This window comes from Dipodomys ordii, unplaced genomic scaffold, assembly GCF_000151885.1.
Source record: "Dipodomys ordii isolate 6190 unplaced genomic scaffold, Dord_2.0 Scaffold165, whole genome shotgun sequence".
Taxonomy (NCBI): domain Eukaryota; kingdom Metazoa; phylum Chordata; class Mammalia; order Rodentia; family Heteromyidae; genus Dipodomys; species Dipodomys ordii.
In genome coordinates, this window is record NW_012267381.1 from 284,146 (window position 1) to 297,474 (window position 13,329).

General features: G+C 41.8%; 1 protein-coding gene across 9 annotated transcripts in view; it reads right to left on the bottom strand.

The window, feature by feature from the left end:
* The window catches only part of Map3k3 (mitogen-activated protein kinase kinase kinase 3), an 85,243-nt gene that overhangs the window by 28,481 nt on the left and 43,433 nt on the right, over nucleotides 1-13,329 (bottom strand). For all 9 annotated transcript variants that reach the window (XM_013033292.1, XM_013033294.1, XM_013033290.1 and 6 more), the window contains 2 exons: nucleotides 11,136-11,249; nucleotides 1,993-2,113 (listed from right to left, as the gene is read on the bottom strand). In XM_013033292.1, coding sequence (XP_012888746.1) covers nucleotides 1,993-2,113; nucleotides 11,136-11,249 — 235 coding nt within the window. The remainder of the gene's footprint in view (nucleotides 1-1,992; nucleotides 2,114-11,135; nucleotides 11,250-13,329) is intronic.

Below are 13,329 nucleotides of genomic sequence, written 5' to 3' on the forward strand. Positions count from 1 at the left end.
CTTCCGGCTTTTTCTGCTTATGTGGTGCTGAGGAATCGAACCCAGGGCCTCATGCATTCAAGGCAAGCACTCTACCACTGAGCCACCTTCCCAGCCCTAGAAAAAAATTTAAGGCAATAAAGAAAAGAAACTGAGTGCATAGACGCCCTGGAAGAATCTTAAGGATTCTTTACAGTCTCCAGGCTCACACTTTCAAACCACTACAATTCTGTTTTACTTCTATATGCCTCAAATCCACCTGTTCCTTCTTCATTGCTATCATCAGCCTATTCTAAGCTTCTGTTTATTCTTTTCTTCTTTTTACTGTCAATCTTAGGGCTTGAACTCTGGGCCTGGGCATTGTCCCTGAGCTCATTGTCCTTGAGCTCTTCAGCTCAAGTTTAGTGCTCTACCACTTGAGCCACAGCACCACTCCTTGTTTTCTGGTGGTTAATTGGAGAGAAGAGTCTCATGGACTTTCCTTTCTGGGCTGGCTTTGAACCATGATCCCCAGATCTCAGCCTCCTGAGTAGCTAGGATTACAGGTGTGAGCCACCGCGCCTGGCTTCTCTAATTGTTTTTTGATTTTAGTTTCTCAAACAGGGCCTCATACTTTTGCCTGGGATAGCCTGGGACCATAATCTTCCTATATCTGCTTCCAAAGTGGCTGAGATTATAAGCATGAGATAAATAATTCAACTTTACTGCTTTCAACATAAGGATTAAAAATAAAATCGTTACCATGGACCATAAGACCATATCCCCTTCTCTACTCAAATTCCACCTTTCTTTCCTCTGATCCCAGATTTCCAGCTGGATTGCTTTCTTTTTATCAAACAGTCCATTATCTCCTACCCTTAGGCCCATGCACATGCTATTTAATACTTCTTTGTCTGGCTCCCTTCTGTGCTCTAGGTGGTAGCCTAAAGCTTTCCTGGCCCTGAGATCAGGTCCCATTCCCTGTTAATACACTTGCAGCAGCATCCATCCTTCAGTCACTTCATAACAAGGATGTGACCTTGCTTCCAAAGTGTCTGGTATACTGTAGATACTTAGTAATGAGAGAACAACAACAAAAAAAAATACAATTTGATAGAGGATAACACTAAGATAAAAGATAGCAAGATAAGCTTCTCTTCCTACACTACACACTCACCACTTATCTAATTTCTCCAGACTCCACATAGGCTCTTGGTGGTATCTGGTATAATGTAGAGGACTGATGTATTAGACTCCTTTCCTGGGGAGGCCTGGCAACAGTTACACAGACTTCTTGCTAATTAGACATACTATGTTACTATTTTATCTTTCCAAGACAACTTAGTTTGACTTCCCAAGAGTTTCACTGGCCAGTGTTTTCCTCAAAATACTTCCTCAAATACTTCTCAGGAATAATAAGCAAGAAGTTCAAGGCCAAATTCAAACTTAAACCTGATTTTCTAACTTGACTCTGTCCTTTGGGGAAAAGAATAGTCAAAAATAAGAATGGTCAAAAATAAATTGGGGGCTTATACCTGTAATCCTAGCTACTCTGAAAACTGAGATCTGAAGATTGAAGTTCAAAGCCAGCCCACATAGACAAATCTAAGATTTTTTAGATAATCTAAGATATTATATCCAATTAACCAGCAAAAAACCTGGAAGTAAAAGTGCGGGCTAAAGTGGTAACTAACGGGCCAGCCCTGAGGAAAAAAGCCCCAGGACTGGCATCCAACAAACATACAACAAATAAATGAAGACTCTACTGGAATTCTCCAAACAGATGTCTGAGATAATTTTCTCTAGGCTGCTTAAAAGAAATATAATCATGCCATTATGACATTACACTATATTGTAAGGTACTTGAGAGTCCCGATACCATCCCAGCTGCTTCTTTATTAGTCTCCTCTGCCCAAATAAAGGCATAGAGAATTACTCTGCAGAGTAACAGTCAATACACAATGTTTAACAAATACCTATTAAAATTTTAAGATATAGTCAGATAAAATAGGGTGGGGGGGTAGAAATACTCACTGACAGAGAGGTGCCTGCTTCTGGGCTCAGGGGGTTGATAGATGGTATTTATGTCCCCTGCAGATTGAGAAGCCTTGATCCGAACCTGTTTGGACACTCCAGAGTGGGAAGAGGAACTGGTCTGTAAGAGAAGAGGAAAAAGGCTAAGGTAGATCTTCATATAGGTAGGCCTATAAAGGTTTCCTGGCTTTCTCTTAGGATTTGCCACACTTTCAGCTACCTTCATTTATTGAATTCATGAGCTACTTGGCTTCCCTCCAAATCTCACACCCCAAAATGTCTTGGCAAATCACTATTTGCTTGATAGAGTTTTACAGCTTCAGTGATATATGACTAACAAAACCTGGTGTCCCAGTTTAATAATAATGACCCAGATATGGAGGAATAACAGGCATTCCTGTAAAGATCTGCCAAATAGGAGAGAAAGCCGTAAATACCCTCTCCTAAAACTCTCTAGAGAGCTTAGAAAGAATAGCAGGAAATTATTTCAGCAGAACGATCACCTGCTGTGACAAGGACACAAAACGATGGCAATTTCTCTGCCCTATAAAATTTTGGTTGCTAAAAACATGTTTTATTTTAGTATCAGTCCTGGGCTGAACTCGTGGCTTAGATGCTGTCCTTGAGCTTTTATGCCCAAGGTTAATACTCTATCACTTGATTCAGAGCTCTACTTCTGGCTTTTCCGCTGCTTAACTGGAGATAAGAGTTTCACAAGACTTTCTTGCCCCAGGTGGCTTTGAATAATGATCCTCAGATCTCAGCCTCTTGGATAGCTAGGATTACAGGTATAAACCCTTAGTGCCCAACTTTATTTTTTTCGGACATAGTCTCTACTTAGCCCATGCTGGCCTCAGATTTTCGATCTTCTTGCTTCAGCCTTCTTAGTGCTATATACCACAGCTTAGCTGGCTAATTTTTTTTTTCTTCAGTGTGGGGCTTGTACTCAGGGCCTGGGCCCTCTCCCTAAGCTTTTCTGCTCAAGGCTAGCATTCTAACACTTGAGTCACAGCACTATTTCCAGCTTTCTGTTTATGTGGTACCAGCTCTTGCACTCTACCACTTTGAGCTACAGCTCCACTTCCAGTTTTCTGGTGGTTAACTAGAGGTAACACTCTCATGGACTTTCCTGCCCATGATGGCTTTGAACTGTGATCCTTGATTGAGAAAGGCTAGGATTACAAGCAAGAGCCACTAGCACTCGTCTAAATATGTGTTTTAAAAAATAGTTCTAGGAGCTGGGTGCTGGTGGCTCACATCTGTAATCCTAGCTACTCAGGAGGCTGAGATCTGAGGATTGTGGTTCAAAGCCAGCCTGGTCAGGAACATCCATGAGTAGAAAACTGGAAATGGTGCTGTGGCTCAAGATGTAGAGCGCTAGCCTTGAGCTAAACAGCTGACGGACAGCTTTCAGGCTGAGTTCAAGCCCCATTACTGACAAAAAAAAAATTCCAGAGAGCAGGTAACAATGGCTCATGCTTGCTATTCTAGTTAACTTCCAAGACAGGTCTGGAGAATTGATGTTCAAGGCCAGCCTCGGCAGAAAGATCCATGAGACTACATCTCCAAAATAACCAGCAAAAAGCAGGGCTAAAAGCATGGCTCATGTGGTAGAGCCAGCTTAGTAAAGCAAGTCAAGCAAGTGTGAGGCCCCAAGGTCAAACCCCAGTAATGCCAAAAAAGAGAAAAAAATTAACTCTATATGCTGTTTCTTACCCAACTATAATCAATCCCTAAAATTTATCTAAGATCTCCATTGCTTAAAATATCAGGATTTACATGAAATGACTCAATTTCTGATAAAATTATATAAATTATGACCTCAGGATCATGCTCAACAGGAAAAGCTATCATAGGCAGGTAAGGTCCACCCTGGGAAGGCGGGGCAGACTCCTCCCTCCTCTTGGCTAAGTCTCTGGCAAGTACCTGTGTCACCTAGGTAACTGGCACACCTGGAGGAAGTTACCTCCCATCCTCCATAGTCACATCTTGGGTTCCCCCACATCCCACTGGGAGGGTCCCAGGCCCTGAGGTCACATCCAACATCTGTGTGGCCACACCTTCTCTCACCTGGCCGTACCTTCTCCCCGCCCCCCTTCCCTACTTAAACCCAGACCGGACCTCAGCCCGCCCCTTTTGGCCATGCCTCTCCACCATGCACGGAGGTGGCAAATTTATATTAGGTAAATTAAGTAGGTAGGTTTAATTAGGTAGCCAATAAACAGAACACACAGTACTCAGGCAGGAAGAGTTTATTTTGCCAAACTGCTTGCCCCTACCCCGTGCATGGTGGATGTGATCTCAGGGCTTGGGACCCTCCCACAGTCCAATGGGAGGCGGGTATGGGGGGGGTGGAGGTGATTTCCTCCAGGTGTTCCAGTTTCCAAGGTGACACTGGGCGGAGACTTAGCCAGGAGGAGGGAGGAGTCTGCCCCGCCTTCAGGGCAGACCTTACTGGCACCATTATGCTGGAGGTCAAGGACCTCAGCATTAGATCATTGCCATCCTAGTCCACCCCCACCTACCCCCTTGCACCAGCCCACTCAAACCAGCAGGTAAAAAGTCAAAGTAACAAAGGGGCGCTGGGGGCAGGGGAGAAAGGCTTTGCACCAAGAAAGGTTTAAAACTGAACACTGGAGGAGAGCAAGTGATGCCAAGATGTGATTACAAATAAGTAGAGAATGACAGAGATTGGGAATGGGAGCTCAGGATTTATCAGTAATTTGGGTCAAAGTTTCTACTTCTTTAACTCTTCTACCCTCCCCTTTGGGGGGGGGTCCCATCTAAACAATCTCTATATCCTGTCCTTCAGGAAAAGGCATCCTGCTCCCAGGGGTAAGTGCAGATGCCAAGCAGCCTTCTCTAGTTTCCCTATGCCACACTTTTATCATGTGTAGGGCTGTCTTGACAAACTCTTGCTCTAACAGGAAGTCAAAACCAAGGGGAAGTAAATGTTCATGCTGAAGCCTCTGATATATAATAGTTCTCTGCTGAGAGTCAAAAAGGAAAAAACAGCCAAAGCAACACACTGGGAAACAGGCTTAAAGAAGAGCCAGAGCGCTGCACTTTAGAACACTGATGAGTTCCCAAGAAAACCTATTCAGATTCAGGGCCTCTTACATGGTGGGTGGTAAATTCATGGTGGTGTGACCTGATCTCCTTCTCCCTCTCCCTCTCCCTGCCCCTCCTCCTCCTGAGGCATGTCTAACTATAGTCCAGGCTAGTCTCACATTCCCTCTGTAATCCAGGCTGTCCTCAAACTCTTCCGCTCCTCAGCCTCCCTGCATTGAGATTACAGGCATGTAATACCACATCCAGCTAATAGCATTCATTTGAAATGTAACAATGAACATATACTGCAAACCTTTACTTTTTTTTTCAAAATGAACTGGCTTTTTAAAAATTTTATTTTAATCCCTTAGTTTTAAAATCTAAAAGCTGAGACAGGAAAACAGGTTTAACAGCCAGTACAATCTTAAATTTGTAAAAGGGAAGTCTGAAGTTGTAGCAATAGGTGGAAAGCAGGTAAACAGAATGACTGATGGTTTCAGAACAGAGCTTCTCACTTTTTTTGGGGGGAGGGGGAGAGAAGGGAGTAGTCTTGGGCCTGAGCTCAAGGCCTGAGTGCTTGCCATGAGGTGTTTTTTTATTTTTATTTTTTTACTCAAGGCTAGTGCTCTCCCGCTGAAGTCATAGCTCCACTTCCGCTTTTTGATGGTTAACTGGAGATGAGTCTCTTGGACTTTCCTTATTGGATTGGATTCAAACCAGAATCCTCAGATCTCAGCCTCCTGGAAAGCTAGAATTAGAGACATGCTCCCAGCTCTTTTCCTTTTTCTGGGGGGTGAGGAGGTGGGAGTGGGGGGAAAATGGGCATAGTTTCATTATATTAACCAGGCTAACCTTGAACTTGGAATCCTCTTGCCTCACTCTCCCAAATGCTGGGATTACAGCCATTCATCACCATGCCCAGCTCAGTGCCTGCATTTCTAACAAACTCTCAGGTAATGCTCATGCTGCTGGTCCACCGGCTATATTCTAAATAGTAAGCTCTTCTGAGGTGAGACATGCTTCAGTTTCAGGTAATGATTCTCCAACCTAACTGCTATTAGAACTGCCTTTGGAGCTTAAGACATCTCAGACCAAATACAACAGGATCTCCGGGGATAGGGCTCAAAGAATAAATTTTTTATTTAAGAGGACAAAGAGGAATGACATGGCAAACACAAATGACTCATGGAACCCTGACTAGGACTCAGAAATAGGAGAGAAATTTTTAGACCTCAAAAATAAAAGAATTAAAGTAGTTTTAGAATGACAGGAGTTTACACCTCTGAATTGAGCAACTGATAGTGAGTGGCATCTGCCTATTCCATGAGTACCTCAAGGACTCTGTGGGTAGCAGTGTGCTGTGATTGACACAAATAATATGAAAATTTCCCATGAAACCACATACATAAAGATCTGCAGTGACTGGAAGACAAGAGGTCAGCAGAAAAATATGTTACAAAAGTTAACTCAGGTCAGGTGCCAGTGGCTCATGACTGTAATCCTAGCTACTCAGGAGGCTGAGATCTGAGGATTGTGGTTCAAAGCCAGCCCGGGCAGGAAAGTCCGTGAAACTCTTATCGATATACCACCAGAAAACCGGAAGTGGCACTGTGGCTCAAGTGGTAAAGAGCTTGCCTTGAGCTGAAGAGAGACAGCACCCAGGCCTAGAGTCAAGCCCCATGGCTGACCAAAAAAAAAAAGTCAACTCACAAATGATCTTAATAAAAGACTTGGTGATTGGTGACAGGATACAAAAGGAATAAATAAATTCAATTATTCAAGAGAAAAAGGAGGAGAAAATTGCTTTAGTCTCGTATGTAAGGATATAAGATGAAGAATGACAAATAGGAGCTCTCCAACAGCATCCTACTCAGCTTTAATGGTGGTACCAAGAAATATTTGCACATAAGACCATGAGAATTACCAAAGGTGTGGAAATACCTAAGTTAATGAAATTTACAGATTTATCACCCATAAATTCATTTAGATACTTTTTTAAAGTTATGAAGGTGTTATGAAGCTATACAATTTCAGAATAATAGAGCCATGCTTATAACCTATTATAAAAGATTTCTACTTCTTTGTTCTAAAAGAATCCTCAATCAATATTCAAGGGCTCATCCAAACATAGATGAATAAATCTTGTTTTCATTATCTGTATTTTTTTTTGCCAATGCTGGGGCTTGAACTCAGGGCCTGGGCACTGTCCCTCAGCCACTCAGTGCTCAAGGCTAGCATTCTACCACTTGAGCCACAATGCTACTTCCCACCTTTTCTATTTATGTGGTACTGAGGAATCGAACCATGGGCTTCATGCATGCTAGGCAAGCACTCTACCACTGAGCTACCTTCCTAGCCCTATTTGTATTCTTTAATGCTTTAAACACTATATATAATATGCTTATTGTCTTTCCTAACTAAAGAGCTTCAAGCTTTTTACACTACTCACATAAACCTGTGATCTCAGCTCCTTGAAATTTTTGTCTTCTCCACACCTTTTACTAGCTTATCTTTTCTTGGTTATTTTCTGAGCTGTGCAGAACATGGCTCAATTCTTACATTTGGACAACAAGCTTTCTGTTCTGCTTCTAATAACTGTGCTGGGGCCCAAAGACTATAGTAATGTTAAGATCCTTAACTGATAACTAGTGGACTCACTACAAGTCAAAAGCTCTGGATTTTAGACCAGCTCTCTCATTATTTAATGTCTTACCTGGGAAAGTTACTCAGTCTCAATTTTCCTAAGTTGTACAATGGAGAAATGTCTGCTCTGGACCACTCAAAGTTAAACCAAATGAAATGAAAGCACATTTTACCATATGGTATTACTACTTTTAAATAGGGGGCCAATAAGCTGGGCACCGGTGGCTCATGCCTATAATCCTAGCTACTCAGGAGGCTGAGATATGAGGATCATGGTTCAAAAGCTAGCTGGGGCAGGAAAAGTCTGAGACTCTTATCTCAGTAAACCACCAGAAAACCAGAAGTGGTGCTGTGGCACAAGTGGTAGATCACTAGCCTTGAGCTGAAGAGCTGAGGGACAGTGCCCAGACCCAGAGTTCAAGCCCCATGACCGACATAAAATAACATAAAATAGGGGACCAGAAAGAAGCAACTCTACCCAACCAGTGGAAAGCAGGTAAACAGAATGACGGATGGTTTCAGAATAGAGCTTCTCACTTTTAGGAGAATTGGAAATAATTACCCTTTAGGTTATCCTTCACATTTTCAACTTAAATAGTAGGAAGACAGTAATAAAAATTATTGACAGGAAACTAGAGAAATGGGCAATATTTAGATATAATGATTAGAAGTTTACTTTTTTGTCAGAACCAGAGGGAACAAAACAAAGTGACTTTTTTTTTTTTTGTCGGTCGTAGGGCTTGAACTCTGGGCTTGGGTACTATCCCTCAGCTCTTCAGCTCAAGGCAAGCACTCTACTGCTTGAGCCACAGCACCACTTCCGGTTTTCTAGTGGTTTACTGGAGATAAGAGTCTCACTGACTTTTCTGCCTGGGCTGGCTTTGAATCACAATCCTCAGATCTCAGCCTCCTGAGTAGCTAGGATTACAGGCGTAAGCCTCCAGCACCCGGTTACTATTTTGGTTTTATTGTATTCAAATAAGTCTAAGATTACTATATTATGATAATGGAAAAAGGAGACAATAAAGTATCTTAAAAAGACAGTGGATCTGGGCATTGGTGGCTCACATGTGTAATCCTAGAGAATCCTGTTTTGAAGCTCTAGATCTGGGGCTTGAATTCAAGGCCTGTGTACTGGCCCTGAGCTTTGTTCTCAAGGCTAGTGCTCTACCACTTGAGCCACAGCTCCACTTTTGCCCTTTTTTGGTGGTTAATTGGAGAAAAGAGCCTCATGGACTTTCCTGCCTATGCTGGCTTCAAACCACGATCCTTAGATCTCAGCCTCCAGACAAGCTAGGATTACAGATTTGAGCCACTGGTGCATGGCCCAAAGAAGTTCTTAAAGAAAGATTTCATCACCATCATTTTTAAGGTTAGTTTTTGTTGTTTAATTCGTTATTATAAAAATGACATAGAGAGGGATTATAATGAGTACATTTCCTTTCCTACAGTGTCTTCTGTTCCCTCATTCTCTCCCAGTTACTCCCTCCCATCTCTACCCACTAGGTGCATAGTAGTACCCTCTCATCAGTGTTCGGTGAGCTCCACTACTATACTTTTTCATTCTTTTTCCCTCAAGTTCTCCTCCCTCCCACCCTCCTGAAGATATACACGTGAGTATACCATACAAAAAGAAAAGACAGAATCATCAAAAAAAATTAAAACAAAAAAAGAAAAATCTCATTTCCTCATTTCCATATCTTAGAATTTATTTATTTATTTATTTATTTTAGAATTTTATTTATTTTTTGGGTCTGGTCGTGGGGGTCTGAACTCTGGGCCTGGGCACTGTCCCTCAGCTCAAGGCAAGTGCTCTACCACTTGAGCTACAGCGCCACTTCCGGCTTTTTTTTTTCTTTTATGTGGTGCTGAGGAATTGAACCCAGGGCCTCAGGCATGCAAGGCAAGGGCTCTACCACTGAGCCACCTTCCCAGCCCCTTAGAGTTCATTTAATATACATATTATTTTATATAAATATGAAGAGATGCAAACGCATTGTGCCTTTGTGTTTCTCTCCTAAGAGTATCCTCTGTTGGTTGTTTTGTTTTTTATGTTGGTTGTGGGGCCTGAACTTTGGGCCTGGGTACTGTCCCTCAGCTCTTCAGCTTAAGGCTAGTGCTCTACCACTTGAGCCACAGCGCCACTTCCAGCTTTTTTTTTTGCTTATGTGGTGCTACGAAATTGAACCCAGGGCCTCATGCATGCAAGGCAAGCACTCTACCACTGAACCACCTTCCCAGCCCTTGTTTTCATTTTTTGAGACAGGGTTTTGCTATGTAGCCCAGGCAGGCTTTGAAAGCTATCCTCCTGCTTCAGCTCCCAAGTGATATTCCCATAAGCATGCACCACTACACTCAATCCACTGTTAAGTCTGAATGCAAATCTCTATAAATGCAATACTCAGGGGCAGCTTAAGTTTCTCAACAGTAGCAAAAAATAGTTGATATAATTATGGGATATTTATTCAGAGGCCTTATGTATAAGTTATAATTATGACAGATATCAGAAAAATATTCATGACAATACACATGCAATGAATATCATGAAAACATTTACATAAAGTATATACACTTAAAATCAAAGACTGAAGAGGAGTATGTAAAAATAAATCAAGTGTTATGGGTAATAGGATTATGTAAAATAGTTGTTTTTAAGGTTTATAAAAACTTACATTGACTTTATTATTATAATTTTTTTTAATGGGGCTGGGGAATGTGGCTTAATGGTAGAGTGCTTGCCTAGCATGCATGAAGCCCTGGGTTTGATTCCTCAGTACCACATAAACAGAAAAAGCCTGAAGTGGCACTGTGGCTCAAGTGGTAGCATGCTAGCCTTGAGCAAAAGAAGCTCAAGGATAGTTCCCAGGACCTGAGTTCAAGCCTCAGGATTGGCAAAACACACACACACACACACACACACACACACACACACACACAAAACACAAAAAAAGAAAAACAAAAAGGAAAAAATTTTAATTTACGAAGAAAGGCCTTGGTGTGGCATTTATCCTTTCATTACTATGAGTGTCAGAGCTCACATGGTCATCTTTCCAATAGCTCTGGTACTGCAGCTTTAGCTGCAACCAAGCGAACTCTCAGGAATGGGAATGCAGGTGTATAAAGAACCAGTTGCCTGTAACTTTATGTCAGGGGATCAGAGGAATGTAGGGATCATATACTTTAACAGAAAAACATAAACTTCTGTTATTATAAACAGTTTTTCCTTCCTTTCTAATATTAGCCAAATAACCTTTAGTTATAAATTTGATCATGATAATCTGGTTGTAAGTGAAATCAAATCCAGAATGCTCACTGGCCACAAAGACAGAGGTTGGGCTTTGCTTATGCTCTGGCTTTGACAGTAGTTGAGGAATACCAACATCTGTCAAGGAAGCAAGGTGCAAGACTGAAGGAGTAAAAGCAGCTGGGACACAACAAGGGCTACTTACATGATTTCTGTCCTGGGACAGTAGCAATATCCTAAGGCTTTTCATGCTTGAGCTTCTATCCAAAATGTCAATTGCTTTATCAAGATCATCTTGGTTTTTCAGCAGGATAGAGAGCTAAGACATGGATAAAGGAAAAGGAAATCATAAAAAAAAATCAACTTCAGTTTGCCAAAATAAACAAAACAAACAAAAACTAAAAATAAGTCTGGCATGGCTGGGGGGGCATGGCTCAGGTAATAGCACATTGTTTTTAGCAAGGGTGAGACCTGAGTTTAACCTCAATGCCATCGAAAACCTAATGTCACCAACATAGAAAATCCCTAAAGCACAACAAATGAATAAACAAACCAAATCAAACAAGTAAACAAAAAACATCAGTATCTATAGATTTTAGCCCGAAACTATAGATAATTTTTTTTCTTTTTTTGCTAGTCCTGAGGCTTTAACGCTGGGCCTAGGCACTGTTCCTGAGCTTCTTTTGCTAAAGTCTAGCACTCTTCCACTTGAGCCACTTCAGGCTTTTTCTGTTTATGTGGTACTGAGGAATCAAACCAGGGCTTCTTGCTTGCTAAGAAGCATTCTACCATTAAGCCACATTCCCAGCCCTGATCATTTTTTTTTAATTTTTATTTTTTCAGCAGTATTATGGTTTAAACTCAGGACCTCAGACTTGCTAGGTAGTGCTTTATTACCTGAATCACATCCTCAGCCCTTTTTACTTATTATTATTACATAGAAATTTTCAGTGATAGGCCTTGGCTTGGCAATCTTCCTACCCATACCTCCCATGTAGATGGGATCACAGTGAGTACCACCAAGTCTGGTTTATTTGTTGAGATGAAGTCTTGTTAAATTTTTTTTTGTTCAGTCATGAAGCCTGAACTCTGGGCCATGGACTCTATCCCTCAGCTCTTCAGCTCAAGGCTAACACTCCACCACTTGAGCCACAGCACCACATGCATGCAAGGCAAGCACTTTACCACTGAGCCACCTTCCCAGCCCAAGTCTTGTTAATTTTTTTGCCTGAACTAGCCTCAAATCAAGATCCTCCTGATTCCTGAGTCCCAAATTGAGTTGATGGGATTACAGATGTGATCCACTACGTAATTTTTCATCCAATAAAATAAATCTACATATACAGTGAAGGGACTGGGGGAGTGGCTCAGTATACTAAGGATATACAAGGATTTAGTTTCAATCCCCAGTACTGTAAAAACAAAAATTTATACTGTGAGGATCTAACTGTCAAAGAGCTGTGATGTGCTCAGTTTTCATGTCTTGTTCCCCAACTCCTCCCTTGGGTTAAATACTTTTTTCTTTTTTTCTTTTTTTTTGGGTCCAGTCGTGGGGCCTGAACTCTGGGCCTGGGCGCTGTCCCTCAGCTCTTCAGCTCAAGGCTAGTGCTCTACCACTTGAGCCACAGCGCCACTTCCGGCTTTTTTCTTTTTGCTTATGTGGTGCTGAGGAATCGAACCCAGGGCCTCATGCAGGCAAGGCAAGCGCTCTACCACTGAGCCACCTTCCCAGCCCCTAAATACTTTTTTCTTCTTCTTTTTTTCTTTTTGTAGTGCTAAGGATTAAACCTAGGACCTTGAGCACAACTGTTCTGCTAGAGTCATACCTCTAGTCTTCCTGCCTTTACACTTTTTCAGATAGAGTCTTAAGCTAACTGTCTAAGACTTGTCTCAGATTTAGCTCCTCCTACCTATAGACCATCTGAGTAGCTAGAACTACAGTATATACTACAAAGACTGGCTTTTGTTGCTGCTGTTGTTGTTATTGTTTTATTTTGCTTTTTGTGCTTGCACTGGTGCCTAAACTCAGAGCCTTGACTCTTTGGCTTTTTGTGCTCTTATTGGCTTATTTGCTCAAGACTAGGACTCTACTACCTGAGCCATTCCTCCACTTACAGCTTTTCTGGTGATTATCTGAAGATAAGAGTCTCATGGACTTTCCAGCTGGGCTAGTCTCCAACAGTGATCTTCCCATCTCTACCTCCCAAATAGCTGGGATTACAGGTATGCACCATAACTATGCTCAGCCTGAAATACATGTTCTTTATTATATACAAATATACACCAACCCAAGAAAATTTAGCTTTTAGTGCATTCTTGGAGCTGGGATAATAGAGAAGAATTGACATTCAAAAGAATCTCTTGGCTGGGAATGTGGCTCAGTGGTACTGTTTGCCTTG